We start from the raw sequence: 19598 nt of genomic DNA, 5'->3' as shown, positions 1-19598 counted from the left end.
CATGTGTGGTGTCATGTCATGTGTGGTGTCGTGTGTGGCGTGTCGCGCAGGGGGCCGCATGAGCACGACGCGCACGGACCGCGGCAGCGCCGACCTGGGCGCGCAGTTCGTCACCTGCGAGCCGGAGCTGGCGGGGCCGCGGCTCAGGTGAGACCCGCCCTGTCCCATCCCATCCCCATCCCCATCCCCATCCCATCCCATCCCCATCCCTGCTTTAACCCCTGCCAGCCCCCAAAGCCCCGCAGCCGCTCGCTCGCCGCCCTGCCCTGCCCTGCCCTGCCTGCGGGATTTGCGGGCAGCAGTGGAGGGGTGGAAGCCGGGAAAGGTGTAGGTTGGGATGAAAGGTGCAGGGGTAGCTCGCCTGTGCCATGGGGAAGGGGATAGAGGTGTAGCAGCGGTGCGAAAATGCAGAATTTGCCTGGAAAGCAGCGGAAGGGCAGGTGCGCTTCAGGCACCTGAATATTCCTGTGCTCCGCAGCGGGTGTGGAGGTCGTGCTGCTGTTCAGAGCTTTGGGGAAATGCTGTGTATTCCTCTGCCTCCGGGTCAAGCTGCTGACAGTTCCATCACAGGTAGCCTTGCTCTCAGGTAAAAGGCCAGGCCCAATGCAATAGCAAGGTAGTTTGTTCTTTTATTGCTGCATTTATGCATAACCTGCCTTGAAATGCAGCCTGTTAAAATTCAGGCTGGTCTTAACTTTGATTGTGGGAAACAGAGCGAGTTTTCATGTGTATTTCCGTGCATTCATCTGTATTTCCCGTGTGTTTCTTCCTTTCCAGCTTCTACGAGGAGCTTGTCACTCACGGCATCCTGCAGCCACTGACCGCTCCCGTGGAAGGAATGGTGGTGAGAGAAGGCTCCCGCAATTACGTGGCACCCCAGGGCATCTCCTCGGTTGTCAAGTACTATTTGGAGCAGTCAGGTAATGCCTTTGGATGCCTTTGTGTGAAGGGAAAGGTTTTAATGGCTGTGTTTTTGGCGGTGCCTTTGAACGGGGTTTCAGATTTAAATCCCTGATGAGGATGTTTACGTTCCTTTTGGTTTGTGTATGCCTGGAAGTCGCCTGGGTGGATAAACGTGTCTGTGAGCTCGGTGAATTTCCGAGTCCTGCAGGTATAAAAGTCCTTATAGAACATCTGCTGTGTAACTGGAGGCAGAGGGGTGAGCTCCACCCTGTGTTTTGGGGAAAGGATGTGAGCCTGCTGGGTGGAGAGTCCTTTGTGAAATGAGTTTAAACTCTCTAACTGCTGCCTTAGATGTCATGTGGCACAACCACGTGAGCAGTTCAATGACTTATTTAACCCTGTTTGGAAAAGATTGAGCTGTGAGAATAGTCAAGCTTTGGCATTCCCTGAAATTGATTTCATTTTTTTTTAATCAGCTGTTTTTTATACCCTAACCTTGTAAATAATTAGCTATATTCCTTCCCTCTGGCAGTGGGAAGCCATTCCCCCTTTCCCCCCTTGCTATAACTCTCTCTGAGTGCATTTTCCCTGTGGAATTCCCTGCTATAAGGTCTTTTTCCCACACAGGTGCAGAGGTGTCCTATGAGCAGCACGTAACTCACATCTCTCTGCGGGATGGCAGGTGGGAAGTCTCCAGGAAAGCCGGGCCCCCGGAGCACTTTGATGTGGTAATTCTCACCATGCCTGTCCCACAGATTCTCCAGCTGCAAGGTGACATTGTGAACAGTAAGTTCGGGCCCTCAAGGTGGCAGCTGTCGAATTTAAAATAGCATTTGAGCATCTTGTGAAGCAAAAAAGAACACTCAGCAGTCTGAGCTGCTTAATTATTCCATCAGGACAGGCTGGAAAATGATAAGAGGTGGGTAATTTCAAGGCCATACATGTTTTGACAGCATAAAATACCTAAATGGATGAGTCAGTTTTGAATCTGGTCTTTAATTTTTTTTGCTGACTTCTAAAGCAGGGCTTGTCTTTGTGCAGCTTGCAAATAGTTACTGAATTGCACAAGTTTTCTTGAGCATTTCTGTAAAGAGAAGGATCTTCATTACAACCTCTGATTTTAAGCTTTGTGCCTAAATAGGTGAGTATCCTGAAAGAACAGCACTTCTCTGCTAGTTGCTGCTTCATGAGGCCTTCCATTTACCCTGGAAAATAATGGTGGGTCTGGCCCATCCTGTCCTTACTGTGGTGGTCCGGTTAATAGTGAAAGAAATAAAAATAGAATAATAAATGGCATAGAAAAATAGAAATAAAAAGTAGAAGAGAAGTAGAGGGAGTGTTTTTTCAGAGCTTTCCTGAGTTTGTGCTGTCTCCATCTCAAGGCCTTCTCCAGCTGGCACTGATGTCTTTGCAAATTGTTTTTCTTGGGGTAATTAAATCCTTTCTTGTCCAGAAAGCGGGCAGCTCCCCTTCAGAAGGTGTAATTAAGGTGAACAGCTCATTTCACTTGCTCTTGAGTGAGCTGGAGCTGCCAGATGCTTCCCACAGCATCCTCTCTCCATACTCTGTGTAACTGCAGGATTGACTTTTATCTGAGGGAATCCAGCAAGTTTTGTCTTCTCCTCCCCTTCTTTCCTGTTTCTCTTCCCCTCTCTGCCTGTTCCCTGGGTTGAGACCAGCTTCCAGATGTCCATCCAGCTGTTCATTCTGCATCTCGGGCTGCAGGACTGACTCCCCTTACCCCAGAGCTCCTTGGCATTGGAGCCAGGGGCATCTTTACTCCTGGTTCTTTAGGCTAAGGGCAGGGAAGAGCAGCTGAGGAGGGTGTTTCAGAGCCTGAGCAGGGTGCAGTTTCAGCTCTGTTTTGACTTTCAGAGGCTCGGGTGCATCGCTGTGTGTAAATCTCAGCGTTGTTTTGGTTGTGTGTCAGAGAGCCGAGTTTTGCTGGCAGAGAAGGGAGCCTTCCCTGGATTCACCTCGCTTGGGATTTAAGATGCAATTTCCTGACAGCTGCTGGAAGGAATGGGTGTTCTCTCCCCTCCACATTGACACTTTTCAGTCATTTGTACGCTCTGGCCTCCCAAATCTAGGGGCAGAAATCGGATTCTAGCAGGAGCCATGTTTGTGCATTCCCTCCCGGTAGCGATTCCAGCTGCTCCTGGAAGGGGAGGTTCCTGCTGCCTGTTGGAAATTTCCCTCCGGCTGTCACTGCGGGTGCCAGGGCTCTGTTGCTGCCGTGGGATGGAGCAGGAGATGTGCAGAGCTGGAGGAAGAGGAGGGCTTCCTCCTGTGTGGCCAGCAAAGGGTCACGTGTGGCCACTCTGCCACTGGAAGGGGACAGGATTTGGGAATATTCCCTGCTGCCCTGGGAGGCCCTTATTGTATAGAAGGATCTGGAGCTAACTGAAAAATGTGCCTGGGCAGTGTTAATCCCAGTGGCTGTTGTGGTTTGGGATGAGGGGTGTTAGAGGAATGAGTTTTGGCTGTTCCTGCTGCTCTGGTGTCACATCCCTGCTTTGGCAGCTCCTTCATCAGGGGCGTTTATTTATTAAACCCATTTATGGGTGTAAAGCTTTCCCACATCCCCCGTGGTCTCCCTTCTCTTGCCCCATCTGAGCTGCTCCCTTTTTGGGCCAGTTTTGCCAGGGGTTGAAGTGCTTGGCTGGAGACCTGTGCCAGGACCCTCTTGAGCCACTTGGGTTAATTTGCCTCCCAGCTGAAATCCAGATGAATTTTTAAGTGGGTTGTGGTGAGGCATTGCTGGCATTAATGTGTGGATAAAGGCTGCAGGAGAGGAGAAGGAGCAAAGGAACAGCTGGGTGGGGTAGGGGATGCTTTGATCCTTTAGTGAGGGTTGGAATTAGCTTTTGACATTTGAGCCTGAATTGGAGAGTTCAAATGAGTTGCCAGAGGTAGGAATTTACCCCTCTGGAGTTCACCATTTTCCTGTTTGAGGGAGGAGGTCTTTTGCCCCCCACGTGTTTTTTTGAAAACAATTTTCACTTATTTACACCATACTTGGAAAATTAATATTTTGAAACAACCTCTCAAATTTTACATTTCTGTTTGAATACTTGAACTCAGTAGACTAAACTAGACTGGATAGTTTTTATGTCCTTTAACCTCTTAGATGAGCCTGAACATGATGTCATGGTGGAGCTGTGTGTGTTTAGGAGGAAACACAATTAAGTGGCCTTTGGCAACCTGAAATTACCATGTTACATGGGCTGTGTGAGAAATGAATGTTCCAGATTTACTTATCTTGTGAGAGAAAAAGCAAGTCTTAGATTAATGGAGAAATTAGTGTGTAAACATGCTCAATTTTTTATAAAATAAATAATGTAATAAGCAGTGTGTGTCTGTGTATATATACATATATAAATATAATTCACCTTAATTTTCAGCCTTTATTCATTCTTTCTACAATTATCACACCCAAATAGATGCTAATTATTCAGTTGCATATTTATCAGCAGCAGAGCCAGCATGAGTTCCAGTAGCTGCTGCATAAAGGGTTAACTCCTTGCAACATGTTTGGAACAACAATAGGTGGCAGCAATCAAATGATGTTTGGGACATTCAGCTTGAATAACTAAATTAAATTCACTGCACTGATTTGGGCTTTACGTATTCTGCTAGTAAATAGTGGGGTTGTGCAGCAGATAAAAGGGAAATTAATAAATGTTTCTGAGGTTTGTAGTGTCAGTTCAAGGAAAGGAATAAATTTACTTAAAAGTAGGATCTTGGCAAATAAAAGGACAAGATTTTGCAAATTGTTCATTGTCCAACAGTATTTCAAAGGTGCTGGACTGTTACACAGGCTGCTGATGTTAGAAAAATCCTAGATTTATAGCCCAGATTCCGTGTGATCACTGAGCAGTGTAGTTCTTTCTGTGCATTTTCATTTCAGTTGGAGAAGCCTTCTTATCAGTTCTGTTTTTTAGTTTAAGGCATTTGGCAACACGGCAATTTAAGGTTGCAGCAATTTGCAGGAGGTTTTTTTTTATTATTATTTGTGTGTTCAGAATGTTTTCATTATGTTGCTTTCCTTGGAATTTCAAATTACAGTTCTGCATGTTTAAGCTGCTAATAAAACAGGATGGCTTGGCTTTTGTTTCGAGCCTGACCTATTTTTTTTTTTCCATCTGTGTGAATGTCCCACATGTTTTAAATAATACAAGCTGATGAGAAGATACAAGTGAAATAGGGCTGTATTTGCGTGGGAAGGCTTTATAATGTGAGTTAGGAAAGCACAAAACTCTGATAATTTTTCACGAGTCACAAGTCCTTGCTGAGTGAATGTGTTTATTTTTGGATAGCACGACGATAAATTCGGAATTCTGTGCTTCCAGTTCCAAGCAATCTAAGCAGGGCTTATCCAGCTTGGAGCTCTCATTACCTAACAGATCTGAAATGTGCACTGTAAACATGTACACTGATTTGTTAGTTGCTTATCAGGGAGCTGAGGCCGCAATGTGGAAATATTTGGGCTTTTTTGGAAACATATTTGGAGGAGTTCTTGGTTGGGCTCCTTTTAAAACCTGGCTGGAGAGCACCCAGTGCTGCTGAGGCTGTGGCAGGGGAAGGGTGTGTGGTGAATTTGGGTGATCCCTGGCATGGGATTGCCAAAGGCAATACTGGGGCTGCAGCAGGACATGGAGCATCCATCCCTGTGCAGCAAACCCTCGTGTCCTGCTGGGTTTTGGGGCAGGATTCACCCCTGGCACTCGGAGTGAGCTGTTCCCTGCTTGGATGCAGTGCCAGGCTGCCGGTCCCTGTGTCCCTCTGCTGCTGCCAGCTCTGCCCCAAACCCTGCCCAGAGGAGATCTCACCATTCCAGCAGGGAGATGGAGATTTCTGTCATGCCATCCCTGAAGAGTTTGAGTTGGAAGGACTTTAAAAGCCATTGTGCCACCCCCTGCCATGGCAGGGACACCTCCCACCATCCCAGGCTGCTCCAAGCCCTGTCCAGCCTGGCCTTGGGCGCTGCCAGGGATCCAGGGGCAGCCACAGCTGCTCTGGGCACCCTGTGCCAGGGAACAATTCCTTCCCAAAATCCCGTCTAACCCTACTTTCTTCCAGTTTGAAGCCATTCCCCCTTGTCCACGCCCTTGTAACGAGTCTCCATCTTTTTTGTTGGCTCCTGCAGGCCCTGCAAGGCCTCATTTTTGTCACCCCAGAGCTTCTCCTCTCCAGGCTGAACAACCTCTCCCAGCAGAGCTGCTCTGTCCCTCAGATCATCTCATTCTTTTGGGAGGTTGTTTTTCCTCTTTTTTTTTTGTTTTTCTCTTTTGGTCCAGGGCTTGGATTTGCTCTTGGGATGGTGTGACAGGCGGGAGGGAGGGAGGGAGGCAGGAGGGAGAAGGTGGCACTGCACATCTGGGGAGCAGGGCAGTGTCTGAGGAGGAGCAGCTGCCTCCAGAACCTCTCTGGCAGCCTTCAAAGCAGGGCAGAGCTCCTCTGCTCCCTGCGTGCGGTGCAGCTCGGCTATGGCCTCTCTCAGGGAGTACTTCTAAAAATAAAGGCTGCCTGAGCTGGAATTGTACATCAGGAGGAAAAAAAATAAAAAAAATCAAAGTAGGCCGTGTGTATTCTTCAGTGTGTGTTTTTAGGTGGTTTTTTTTAATATCTACAGTGCTTATAATGGGCTTATTCTGCAGTTCTTGATCACATTGGAAACCTGTCAAACATGCTGATGCCAGTGACCCTCTCCCTCTGGGGAGTGTGGGGATTAAACCCCACGAGTGTGGGCAGAGAGGAGGCTTGGAAAGGAGAGTGAAATCCAGTCTGTATTAGATAAAGGGCTACTTTTCATTTTGGTGTTGTCAGCTGAGGCTGCCTGCCTTGGGTGGAGAGCTGAAACTCTCATTTGACAGATGTCAGGGTAAAACAGAAGGAAAACCAGATGCAATTTGCTGGAAGAGCAAAATATGCAGCTTTTTGTCTTCAGGCTTGGTTCCCCCTCCAGGGCTGCCCATCCTTTGGCCAGACCAGGGTGCCAGCTCTTAAAAAGTCACCCTGCAGAGAAGGTGAGTCCTGCTGTGTCACAGCATCACCTTTCAGAGCCTGGAGACGTGGCAGAAGCATTTCCTCCAGCAGTGCCTGCTCCTGTCCTGCCCCACCTCCAGCTGCAGCAGCACAGCTGTCTGTGGGACCTCAGACATGCTCCCCCCGCCCTTTCTCCCCCAAAAAAGGGTGGGGGAGTTATTTTTAGCAGGCTCAGTGGTGTGATCCTCAGTTCACCATGTGGCCCACAGACTTGCTGGCACATCCTGCTCTTCCAGCAAGGGCAGGGAGCAGCTCAGGGGCTGGGAGAGTGGTTGAGCCTCTGAATGCTGGTGATTCTGTGGTTTGAGTCCTAAGCTCAGGTTTCCTGTGCAGTCCCACGAGGGATTTCAGAGCACCTGCACGTTAAACTGGCAGCAGATTGTGCTGATTTAGCTGGGCTGGTTTGGAAAAAAAAGGGGTTTTTTTTGTGTGCTGACGCTTTCAAGTCTGCCTGACGTGGCTGTTTGTAATTTCTTAAACCTGGATGTGCTTCTCCTGCCACTGCAGCCTGGGCTGGCTTGGCAGGGTCCATCAGCACCCGGGCTCTTGGTCACAGACTTTATCTGATGCTTTTTTAGCTCTTTTGTGTCATTCCAGAACCCAAAATAGAGAATGGGACCGCAGACAGCTGAACATGCACAAAGATCAGCCGTGTGCACAAAGTGGGGTTTTATTTTCTGGATAATAAAGGTGATGGTATTTGAGCACAGGACATACTTGGAACGGAACAAATAAATGCTCTGAAGTTTGTTTATCCCAACAATAAACACAGATACCTCTCAGCTTTTTCCCAGTCTTTGGTTTTCTCCAGGGGTTAGGTTCAGATGGAGAAATCTTTCCAAAGCTGCTTTTTGCCATGAGCCCAAAAGGAAGGAGTGGGGGGGAAAAAAAAAAGTTCCTTGCCAAAAAATGAGACCAAACTGAGCAATTCTGAAACTTCTTTATTTGTGTCTTGTGGGACATGTGTTTATTGAGCTGCTGGTTTCTGTGTTGTAGGAGGCTGGGATGTGCTATAAGATCTTATTCTTCAGGAATTCCAGTTAGGGCATTTTTACCAGCCTTGAATTTTAAGATCCTGAATCTAAAATGGTTTTGATGGTTGGTTTTGGGATGTATGATAATGTTATGTGTCACCTCTCTCTTTGAATAAAATAATTTTTTTTTTAATTTGGAGTTTTTCACTCAGTTTTTTTTTTTTTTTTAATATATTTTGGAAAGCTCTCTGTCCATTCCTGTTACCAAACCTTCTGGGCACACTTGGGAGACAAAAAGGTGCAAAGGTGACCACAGGCTGATTTGGACTTTACAGCCTTCTTTTTGATGTGAAATCTGCGACTCAAACTGTGGCTTTTATAGAGCTGAAAACCCTTGAAAAGTCTGGTGCAGGTTTGCAAGCAGTCCTTGCATTTAATTGCTTGCTTTGGGATTTATTTATTTTTTAGTGCTGCAATGGAGTAGGCAGACAAAAGCCTTCACTGGACAATGTTTTTTAACTGCATTCTCATAGCTTAGGCAGTGCCTCTGGACTGGATGGGGTTTTGTGGATTTCTAGAGGATTTTTTAATAGTTGCTGGCCACTCCCATCACTGTAATTGAGACCATTCTTTACAAAGATTATCTTTACCTCCCACGGGCACGTCTGTGAACTCTTCAGTTATTTTTGCGGTCCACATCTGGATTAAAGCAGAGAAAAAATACTAATTTTAAACCTAATGAGGTTTTGGCTCCATTGAGTCAAACCTAAATTTTGTGTGGAGCCTGCTGTCAGCTCTCCACACTCGGCTTTGTAATTTCCAGGAATGCTCTTGGATTAAAGAAGCCTTAGGAATAACTCACCCTCAGACACCTTTTGTAGAAATCAAAAATGATTCCCTGAGCCATCAGGTGAGATGTTACAGATGGTTTTGGATTTACCTGTGCTGCCTTGGAAGCCAGGGTTCATTACTGGTTGCCTTGCTGTTCCTTAGGGTTTGGATTCCCTCCTCTACCCACCTTGTTAGGGATGCTCAAAGCACTGTAACTATTTAAAAAAAGAGAAACAAGCTCTCTTCGAGGGCTGGTGTAATTTAGGAAATGGGATGGGCTGGGTGAGGAGTGAAGGTGTGATTGGTCACCTTTATTGACTCTGCTGATGAAGCACCTCCTGTTGTAGCAGTGGACTCTGCTGCCACAAATTATTTGAAGCTTAAAGAACCTTACTGAAATGGATTAAAGCTATCTCTTCACTTGATTTATTCCACAGAACCAGGGACATGCAGATCAGGCTTTCCAGAGTCAGCCCTGATGCACCAGGAGCCTCCAGTTCTATTCCCAAAGTCATCCTTTAGAAATGCAGCTCTGCCAGGATGTGGCTGAGTGATGAGACTCTGCAGAGGCACAGAGGATGGGTGTACACCTCTCCTCAAAGAAGGATTTGCTGCTCCCTTCCCACTGGATTTATACGTGAGGGAGAGTGGGCTGCGTGCCTATGGAAATGCAGGAAAATAAATTTTATTCAGTGAACTGTGTGCAGGCAGCAAGTGGTTTAAGTGTCTCACAGTGACTGCAGAACAAGGAGGTGGTGGTGGGGTTTGAAAAGCACAAAAGAAATAGATTTGCTGTCTGTTTCCATGTCCTTTTCTCTCTGGCACAGTAGGAGATGTGTTTGGGATCACTGATGTGAGACCTTTTCATATATTCTGATTTAAGCCATGCTGCTTGCAAAACCAGGCATTCACATTTTCTAATGGGAATTATGCTCAAAACCAACTTAAAAGCAGGGAAAAAATATTAAATTTGAAACGACCACTTGGTTTCAAGTGGCTGAACTACAGCTAGGATTTGTGCCCAGCTCCTTGGAAAAGATACATCTTTTTCCCTAAGACGGAATTTAGCCAAAGCTGAGTTTTCTAGATGGAAGAAAACACCACATAATTCTTACTGAAACAAGGAAATTTGCCTCAAAATTGGGGTTTTTTGTGCAGACTGTCATAGGATAGTTTGGGAGGGACCTTGAAGCTCATCTCATTCCATGGGCAGGGACTCCTTCCTCGGTTCCAGGTTTCTCCAAGCCCTGTGAGCCTGGCCTTGGACGCTCATTGTAACAATTAAATATTGATACTTCTTCTTGTTAGCTTTTTACAAGGTGCTGGCCCTTTGCAGACATTTTGTAAGGCACCATGTGGTAAATGACACCTTTAGATGTCAGTGTAAGTCTGTTTGCCTCGTGCTGCTGCTGCAGGATCTGTCAGCATCTGCACACTTGGAAAGAGGTGAATAATTATATATATAAACATAGTATGATATTATATTATATAATATGATATGATATATTACTTTAGAACATATATAATATATAAAACATAATACATCATAATATATAATTAATAACATAATATATAATTAATAATTATATAATATGATATATGATATATAATATAGTATTATATTATATAGTACTATATTATATAACATATAATGTAACATATTAATTAATAATTATATATATTGTATCTTTATATAATAAATTATATATATCATATATCATTATATATTATATTTTATATTATACATGAATATAATAAATTAAAAATATAATAATATCAATAGAAATCAATAGAAATATATACATTTATAAAAACTTATATAAATATATAATATATTTAATTATTACATAATTATATAACATGTTATGTAATATACATATAATATATATTATATAATAATATATTATATATTCTATGTGCTGTAACTATTTTATATACTATTTATGTAACTATTATATATATTATTTTATTGTTATTTTAATTAATTAATATGTAAATATATATTTTTATATTATATATAACTAATAAATGACATATCTGTGGTGCTATCAGAATGCTTCCAGGAAGACATCCCAGTCTCAATTTGGATTCTGCTTAAAATCCTGGGAGAGGCCGTGGTTGTAGCAGGCTTTTAAATTTTATAGAATAATAGAAATATATAAATTTTTATAATGTATAACTATTACATAATTATATATTATATAATATATCGATAATAATATATATTGCACAACAATATTGTATAATTCTATATTATATTATATATAGGATGTATCTATTACATATATTTATATATATAAAATAAATGACATATCTTTGGTGCTATCAGGATGCTTCTAGGAAGGCATCCCAGTCTCAATTTGCATTCTGCTTAAAATCCTGGGAGAGGCCATGGTTATGGCAGGCTTTTTAAACTTCACTCCTCCAAGTTTTTGCCCCTTGGTTCAGAATTCCTTGTGATTTTCCCAGCTCTCCCCTGCCTGTTGATGACACACCTTTGCTGCTTCAGGGCCTGAAACTCTAATAGGTGTTTGGAAAATAAATGTAACAAATAAATTTATTTTTTTTTACCCTCAGGCAGTGGTAGAATGCCTCAGTAATCCACAGGGAAGGGGTCTGAGAGTTCCTTGGGAGCAGTTTGAGGCTTGTTTGGGAAAAAGTTTGGCTTTCATGTCTTTTAAGTGCTCAAAAAACTGTGGTGGTTCTGGATCCTAAGCGGGATTTCCAGGTGGTTTGCTGGCCTGAGCTGGGCTTTGCATCAATACTGATTTTATGGGGTTTGGCTTTGTGTTTTTTAAGCCCGCATCAATTTTCTGCAGTGGAGCTGTGCTGCTGATCCATGTGTGTTTATAGGCAATGAGAGACATTCTTACTTGGTGTAGTTTAAATTAGGATTTGTTCTTCTCTGTCATGTTTCTTCAGCCATAAATCCTATCTCCCCACTTTTCTGTGTGTGTGTTATCTCTTGTATTTTCCTGTAAAGTCAAATGTCAGGGTACTCAGTATTAATAACAATCTGTGGGGGTTTAAGGTTCAATTTTAAGTGAGTACCTGTGTGGGGTTTTTTTATCTTAATGGGATTTGCAAGGCAGAGAAGTCTGGGCAGTGTATTATGACATCACTATTTCTGCTTTGTTGTTTTGTTTTTTTTTTCCCCTTTGTTACATTTATCTATCAGAGCCAATAGTCACCATCAATAAAAGCATAAAAGCAGTTTTCTAAGAAACAGTTCCTTGCTGCAGGAGGAGGGCAGTTTGGCTTCAGAATCCAGCATTTGGTGTGATGCACTAATAGCAAGGATCTTTTATTCCATCTGGTATCTTTTTTCAGCCTCTGGTAGGTTGCAGCTGATCTGTCAATAACTTCCAAGGAATCATATTTTTGTTTTCCCCCCTCCACTGTGTCACTTTTTGAGCATTAGGATTTGTTAGCCATGGCTTCCCTTCTCGCAGGCTAAAAAAAGGAGAGTGGAGATCCAGGTTTTTAAGCTGTGCACTTGATTGCGTGTCTAATTTATGAAATTCTGGCAGAGGAGGGGCCAGTTGCAGTCAGGTACAGCTTGTTTAATTTATCTGTGCTTCCAGAACATGTGCTCAGCATGCTTGGCTGCCTGTCTAAATCCTTTGGAAAGTCGTGACAGGACTCAAAATGAAAGAACGTGTGATAAAACAAAAGAAATAAACCAGACAAGACACCCAGAACATGTGATCCAGTCGAAGCCACACGAAACTGATTGTGGGTGAAGCATTACAAATGTACACAGCTTTAATTGAATTTAATTTTATTATTTTAGCCGTCTCTGGTAGTGATTATGTCCTAGGTAGATCTGAAAACCAGGGGAGGAAGCTGCTTGAAAAACAAGCAAAAATCCCTGTTACTGATGGAAATTTAGTAATTTAACAACATTTAGCTGTCAGAGCTCTGAAGTGGGGCTGTGGTTTGCACGACAGAGCAGCCTCAGCTTGGGGTGAAGTTTTATCTTCCCTTTATCCGTGTCTGAGCCTGGGAGTCAGTGCTGATCACACAGATGAGGGTTTGATGAGGACTCCTGAACAACCTGGCCCTTCAGACTTGCTGGATTGCTCTCCCAATATTCCCTTTTTTCCATCATTCCATAACTGCAGCATTGGAAGGTGTCGCTTTTGGGTTTGCCCTTTTTTTTTTTGAGACCAACAGCTGAGATGCCAAAGTATGGGAGGAAGAAAGTAACACACTTTATGTCTGGCTTTATATCTGTCCAAAATACCTAGTGCAGACCCAGGGAAAAAAGCTGCTCGTGGGAGAGATCATTGCATAACCCAGAATGGGAAATTAAATATTATACAGAGAAGAAAAAGTGCTGGCACTTCCCCTTTGGTGTGGTTTTGATCACCAGAAGAAGTCCTGGTAGGAGGGAGAAATGAGGTGGTTTATCTTTGCTCCCCACGTTCCTGGGCCAGCCTCCCTGTGTCACCAAGGCAGGTATTTGGACAGAAAATAAGGAATGGAAAAGAAGAACGTGGGGTCACTTATTTCTGTGGCATGACAGGCACGCTTTGCAAAATGTTACAAAGAATTAACAGAATGGCTTGTTAAATTTCATAGCTGAGAGCCACACAGGGCATCATGAAAGTGTTAAATGTGAGGACAAACCACAGAACTTTCTAACCAGCTCTAGAATAAATCTGTTATTAAGTTTTTTTTGCTATAACAGTGGATTAGTGATTTTTTGGTTTTTTCCTCCCCATCATCATGAGATGATCTGGAAATCATTGAAGTTTCATACTAAAACATTACAGGTAGCAGTTGACACCCAATTCCCAGCTGTTTCAAGGGAGAGCACAAGAGAAGAAGCCAAATAATGGAATTCTTCTTAAAATTAAGTCTGCTGTGCATTCAACCTGCAGAATGAATAAAGAAATGAGTGTGTTTTTTATCAGTTTCTCATCAAATCTTTCTATAAATGTATTTGCATTCCCTCAGCCCTGCACTGGGGCTGACCTGAGCAGGCAGCAAAAGGGGAGAGAGATGAAATTTTCCTTCTGAGAGCATATGGTTTTATTTAGAATGTGTTTCACAACTGTGACGTGCAGAGACAGGGTTTACTTGTGCTCCACACTCCCACTCACCCACTCTGCAAGGAAAACTGCACTCAGGATTTTAATAAAAACAGGAAGAGTGCATGGATGGAGGTGGAGATTTATTCTATCAAAGTGAAGATAAGCATGGCTTCACTAAACCAAAGAAAATTAACTTTTAGGTTTATTTTTAATAAAATAACTTTTCATTTTAATTTACATTAACTTTTATGTTTTTATACTTCCTGAGCATGCTGCTTTGCATGGTTGCAGGTGATTTCTGGGTGTAGAATAATGATGTGTTTTCGTCAGAAAATTCTCTGGTGGGGAATGCTTGGAGAGGAAGAGTGACAGAACCTAGTCCAAACACAGATATTGCAGTGTGTGCATGGGACAGAAAAATCTGTCCTTGGATAAAGTTATAGCTGTCTTGCTTTTTCTGCCACATGGTTTTTAACTCTAAAATGCTGATAAACTGCAGCCTCTGGGTCTGCTCACATCCAAGTGCTGCATCTCTTGGTACTGCTAAAAACATATATTTTTTTTAAATTGATGGTTTAAAAGCTGTTTGTTCATGTTCCCCTTTCAGCCTCCTTTAACATTTATGCATGTGACAGAACTGATGCAAAAAGGGAAGTACCAGTATTTCAAATATAGATGTTGGTCTTAAACCTGGTGACTTTTATATGGTGACAATTTCAGTGTTGGGTTGTGGTGGAGGCACAGGGTTTGTCCTGTACCTGTGTCCTTCCAGAGTATTCCAGTTTATAAATCCTGCTATTTCCACATTTATTCCATGCAAAAAAGAATTTTCTCAGCTATTACAGTCTCACACCCATCTAGCTTTTCTACAAATTTATTTTTTATTTCCATTGAGTGCAGGAAACGCAGAGCCTTACCCTGGTCTCTACAGCTGATGTGGAGCAGGGTGGTGATCTGCAGTCTCTCCAAAGTGAGGAAATCCCCCACGGAAGCCACTGGAGCTCCAGTCACATTCCAGACAGTGAATTTTTGCTGCTTCCTGTGCAATATGGACTCTGTTTCTCCATGAAGACAAAAGCCTTTGTTCTGCTGAGTCACACTCCAGAAGAACAGACAGCCCCACAAGAGTTGACACGCTCTCCTTCTACTTCCAGTTTTCGCTTTGTACTTCTCCCCTCTACTCGCTTCTGCCTTTTTTTGGTGCTGCCCTGGGGTTTTTTCGGTTTGTTTCGGGTTTTTTGGGCTGTGGTGCAGCAGGCAGGTCTTCTCTGAGCTGTGCTGCTGTGGCTCTGTGGTTGCAGGGGTCACATTTACTGTCCCACGCCTGCAGGTTCTGCTCCTTCACCTACCCCTGCCTTGGGAAAGAGGGAAGTGGAAGACAAGGCTGAGCGTTCACAGCATCTCCCAAGGGGATGAGTAATACCCAAAAATTGTTCTTTTTGAGGTGCCTCCTGCCCTTGTTTGGTTGCCCTGAAATACAGCTGGCATGGGGACACACGTGAGGGGTGCAGGTTGGCAGCCAGCAGGGCAGTAATGGGATGTGATCCATGGGAAAGGCTGTGTGACAGAGAAAATACCCATTAAAATCTTTGGTAATTGCAATTAGAGCAGCTTAGAAGAGAGTGTGAGTGTGGGAAAAGGGCTGGGGGTGAGAAAAGGGGAAAAGGAAGGGCCCTGTGGGTATCACCCCCAAACTTGCAGCAGGATCAGGGTCTTAACGTGACATTCCTGTGCTGCTGTGGTCACTTCGGTCCTTCTCCCTTCCCTGGAAGCAGCAGGGAGGGAAATCCATGGTGAAATAAACCCAAACAAACCCCCAGATTAAGGTTGGTGCTCAGATGCTTTAATCCACCAAGTGGAGCAGATTGCAAATTATTCCCAGAGGGGATTTTAATGGGGTCTTGAGGGTTTTACCAATTTTTTTGGAACTTCTGGCACCTCACCTTCTTTTGTTACAGTGGCTGCTTGCAGCTTTATTATGTGTGTTTAGCTCTAGGAAAATCTATACTTGGAGAGGGTTTATTTCCCTATCAATGTTATTAGTGGGGTTTAATTAGAATTATTGCTCACAAAACTGATGGGCTAAGCTGATTGAAGCTCTCTGGGCTAGGTTGGAATAAAAAAGCAAGGTTTTCTTCCTGTGGGAAGGTATTTTGAGCCTCTTTTTTATCTCTTTGTCACTTAGAGCTCATCCTCCACCAGAAGAGTGCACTGCAAAGTTTAGCTGCAATTTGGGTATTTGTTTTACTCAAAAATTAATTTTAAATGGAGTGCCTTCAGTTGTCTGAGATGAAATTGGTAGGAGACAACTATGAATTCCTGGGTTTGGGGAATTATCTTGTGAGAAATTTGGTAAATGAAAAAAAATGCCCTCCGATAAAATTCAGGGACTGTGCATGCAAATTAAAAAAGAAAAAAAAAGTCCCCACATAAAGAAGAAGAGGAAATAAAATATGGAATGCTGAATTCAGGAATAGAAGGGAGAAGTGAGAAGCAGTCAGCAGAAGAAAAGGCTGGTTATTAAAATTGATGGAAAACTTGAGCAGCTGAAAAAAACCCAGAAGGATTTGCCAGTACATGCTGGACATTTGCGTGAACATGCAGCAATGCCTTCTCAGAACCCTGATGAAGTGGGGGTAAAAGAATCCTGGAAAAGTGTATTTTAAAAAAATAAAATCGAAATTTAATTTAAAAACTGTGCTGTCACAGTTTGAGCAAGGAAAGTGGATCCTTTCTGGCAGTTTGTGCAGCTCATCCTGCTCACAATTAATTGCCAAATTTCCACTGACTCTTTTATCATAAGTAGATTTTGCCTCAGTTGAGTTCTTCCCCCATAATGAGGTTTGAAGGGTGCAATTGCCTCTTTATCCTAGAAAGCCAAAAGAATGAGGGAAATGAGTTTTGCAGAGCTGCTGGGAATAGTAAGGGGATAAATAAATCCAGCTGAAGGTGGGGACAAGAAAAAAAATGTTGATTTTTTTTTTTTTCTCCCCCTCCCACTAGGAAAACAAGTAGCTAAATTAAAGTCCAGAGGCTGTGTCCTCTAAACCTGAATGTCACCTGTGTCACAGCTCTGCCTCCACAGGCAGGATTTCAGCCAGCTGGAAAGAAAAAGAAGAAAAAAAGAAAAAAAGTGGTGGATATCTGTGTAGTAAAAAGGTTTTAGCAAAGAGGAAGATGATGCATATATCAGCTTTGCAGAAGAGAAAGATAATTACTGTTAACCATCTCTTTTTTTCCCTTTTATTTTCCCCCCTAACTGTTACTTGATTAACATAATCAAGTTACAGAGGGAGCAATTGCTCTCAATTAGTCCTTGGTTTGCCAATTACATCTTCACTTCATTCTTGATAAAGGCAGGGGAGCTTGGTGAGCCTCAAAGTGTTTCTGTTTTCTCTGTGCAGGATCTGCTGAGCTAATAGAGGGGATGACTCCTCTCAGCAGCATTGCCAAGCTTACACCCTGAAATGATCAAAGGCACAGCGACACAGTTATTTAAGATACCTTCACGTCTGAGAAGATTTAGCACTTTTATTTCTTGGCACAGTTCTGAATCTTCCCTAAAAAGACACTTCAGAGTAAATTAAAAAAAAAAAAAAAAGCTAATTGGGTAGGCCTGACACAGCTGTGAACTGATTTGAAAAATCCCTTTAAAAACAAAACGTGCACAGCGTAATTTGGGATATTTACTAGGATGAGCCAGTCCCTTCTGAGTGACAACTCCTAATGTGTCAGATTTTTTATTGTTTGTTTTCCACATGGGTGAGGCAAGAACTCTCCATCCATTTGTTAGTCTCAGCCTCTGCCCTTGATCACTGTGAGATTCCCTGTGCAGGGAGTTGTTCATCACTGGGTGTTACAGCACCCTCCTTCCCAGGCTTATTTTAAATCACAAATGTGATGAAAATCACAGAACCACGAGGTTTGGGGTGGAAGGGATCTCAAAGACCATCCAGGAGTGGGATTCTTTGTCTTGGCTGATGTTTGCCTTGCCAGTACTGGCAGAGCCTTACAGGATTTAATCAGAATTTTAAACCCCCTCATTGCCTGGGTTAGCACTCTCTGCAGAGGAAAGGTTTCTTGTTTTTCCAGCATGAACCTGGAACTGGAGACCTTTCAGCCTAACAGGCCCAAAGTGAAATTCTCAGAACCTGAGGGATTGAGATTTTTTTTTTTTTCTTTTACAATAGCTACTGTTCAGTGAAATGCCTGTGCCAAGATACTGCCAGGAGCACTTATCTGTCCTCAACAGCAAACAAAAACTGGAGGCGGAAGAGTGAAATAAAAAAAAATATATATATTGTTCAGTCAAGATAGATTAATAGTGGTGCACACAAGCCACACTTCCTTGTGGGTTATATCAGTTCTTTGTATTTTTGTACAGTCTAAAAATGTCTTTCCTTGCCTTTTTATTTATTTTTTTTTCCGTTTGGGGAAACTGGATTGAGTGTTCCCTTTCTGTGGGAACAGTTGGTACCAAAAATGCTTCATTTTGCTGTGTAAAAATGTTCATTTCAGGGCAGTGCAAATGCTGTGCTTTGACTGAGTTTTAGCACTTCCTGAGGATTTTTGTCAAAGGTGGTGGTGGAGAGCAGGGATCTCCAAGGAAGCATTTAGTAGCTTTTATTTAGGTAGTAAAAGAAGAGATGTGGACCTCTGGAAACAGGAGCCCTGGGAATCGAAGAAAATTAGGGAGAATAAATTCAGCTTTGTGTAAATTCAGTGTTTTTAATGCAGAGGGCTGCAGAGCACAGACACAGGATGAGGTTCTTGCTGGAGGGGTTAATCTGGATGTGTGTTGACCTCCCAGATGGGCACGGATTTCCCACAGAATTCTGCATTCTCTCTGCTGTTTTCCAGCAGTGTAGGAAGCAAAGCAGTGCTGCTCGTGTGTGCTTGTGTGTCAAATGGCCAGCCCTAAATTTTAGCATGCTTTTACAAATGAATTGTTCATTACCACACTGGGTTTTGTGCTCCAAAACCTCTCAGTGCAGTTTACAGTGTGACATGTGCATTCATTGCAGGGCACATGAAGCATCTCCTAAAAGCTAAATAATGAGTTGTAAATCTTTCATGCTGAACAAAATACAAAACTGCCAGGTAGGAATTTCTTTTGTGGGGCCAGTCCTTAATTTACCTTTAAATACTCTGAATATTTTACTAGATTAATTGCAGTGGAATGGAAACCTGCTGAGTTGTCATCAATAAAGTTCTTTAAAAAAAATGAATCAGGAATCCTGGTAATTCAGACACTTCTAATTAGGCCTCATATCTCTGGTTCTATTTTTGGGAGGCATTTTGGCTAGCTGGAAGTGAGTGTGCATAATTGTCATGCCAGCTCACCCCTGGCACTGGGGTTGATGTCAGCAGTTTCACTCACTGGGCTGCAAGTCTGAGTCACCCTTTGCTTTAGGATCAGAAACCTTCTGCAGGCTTTGGAGAGGCTCTCCCTGTGATTTGTGACTTCCTCTAAGTGTTTTTGGAAGGATGGATGGGGAGGATGTTGTGTCCCTGTGCACAACCAGCATGGGAGATTGAGAATTCTGGAATTTCTGTGGGGTTTTTTAAATTTTTTTAAAAATTTTTGGTCTTGTTTTCTTTTTTTTTTTTCCCTGTGTTTTTTTTTCCTTTTTTTTTCCCCTGAGTTTTTTATTGTTTTGTTTTTGTTTTTTTCTTTTGTTTTTTTTTTCTTCCCAGTTTAGTTTCAGGACTGCTGCTGCCCAAGAACCCCAAAATATCTTCTGCAAAGTTTCCTCTGATTTTAATCAGTATTGTGTTATTTTTAATAATCTGGGGGGGAATA

General features: G+C 42.9%; 1 protein-coding gene across 6 annotated transcripts in view; it reads left to right on the top strand.

Moving 5' to 3' along the window:
- Window positions 1–19598, top strand: part of RNLS (renalase, FAD dependent amine oxidase) — a 67465-nt gene that overhangs the window by 209 nt on the left and 47658 nt on the right. For all 6 annotated transcript variants that reach the window (XM_039703712.1, XM_039703710.1, XM_039703713.1 and 3 more), the window contains exons 2-4: window positions 51–147; window positions 778–920; window positions 1531–1689. In XM_039703712.1, the coding sequence (XP_039559646.1) occupies window positions 51–147; window positions 778–920; window positions 1531–1689 (399 nt within the window). The remainder of the gene's footprint in view (window positions 1–50; window positions 148–777; window positions 921–1530; window positions 1690–19598) is intronic.

This window comes from Passer montanus, unplaced genomic scaffold (genome assembly GCF_014805655.1).
Source record: "Passer montanus isolate IOZ18808 unplaced genomic scaffold, ASM1480565v1 scaffold167, whole genome shotgun sequence".
Classification (NCBI taxonomy): domain Eukaryota; kingdom Metazoa; phylum Chordata; class Aves; order Passeriformes; family Passeridae; genus Passer; species Passer montanus.
The sequence above is the reverse complement of the archived record's forward strand: the minus strand, read 5'-3'. Positions and strand labels throughout refer to the sequence as shown.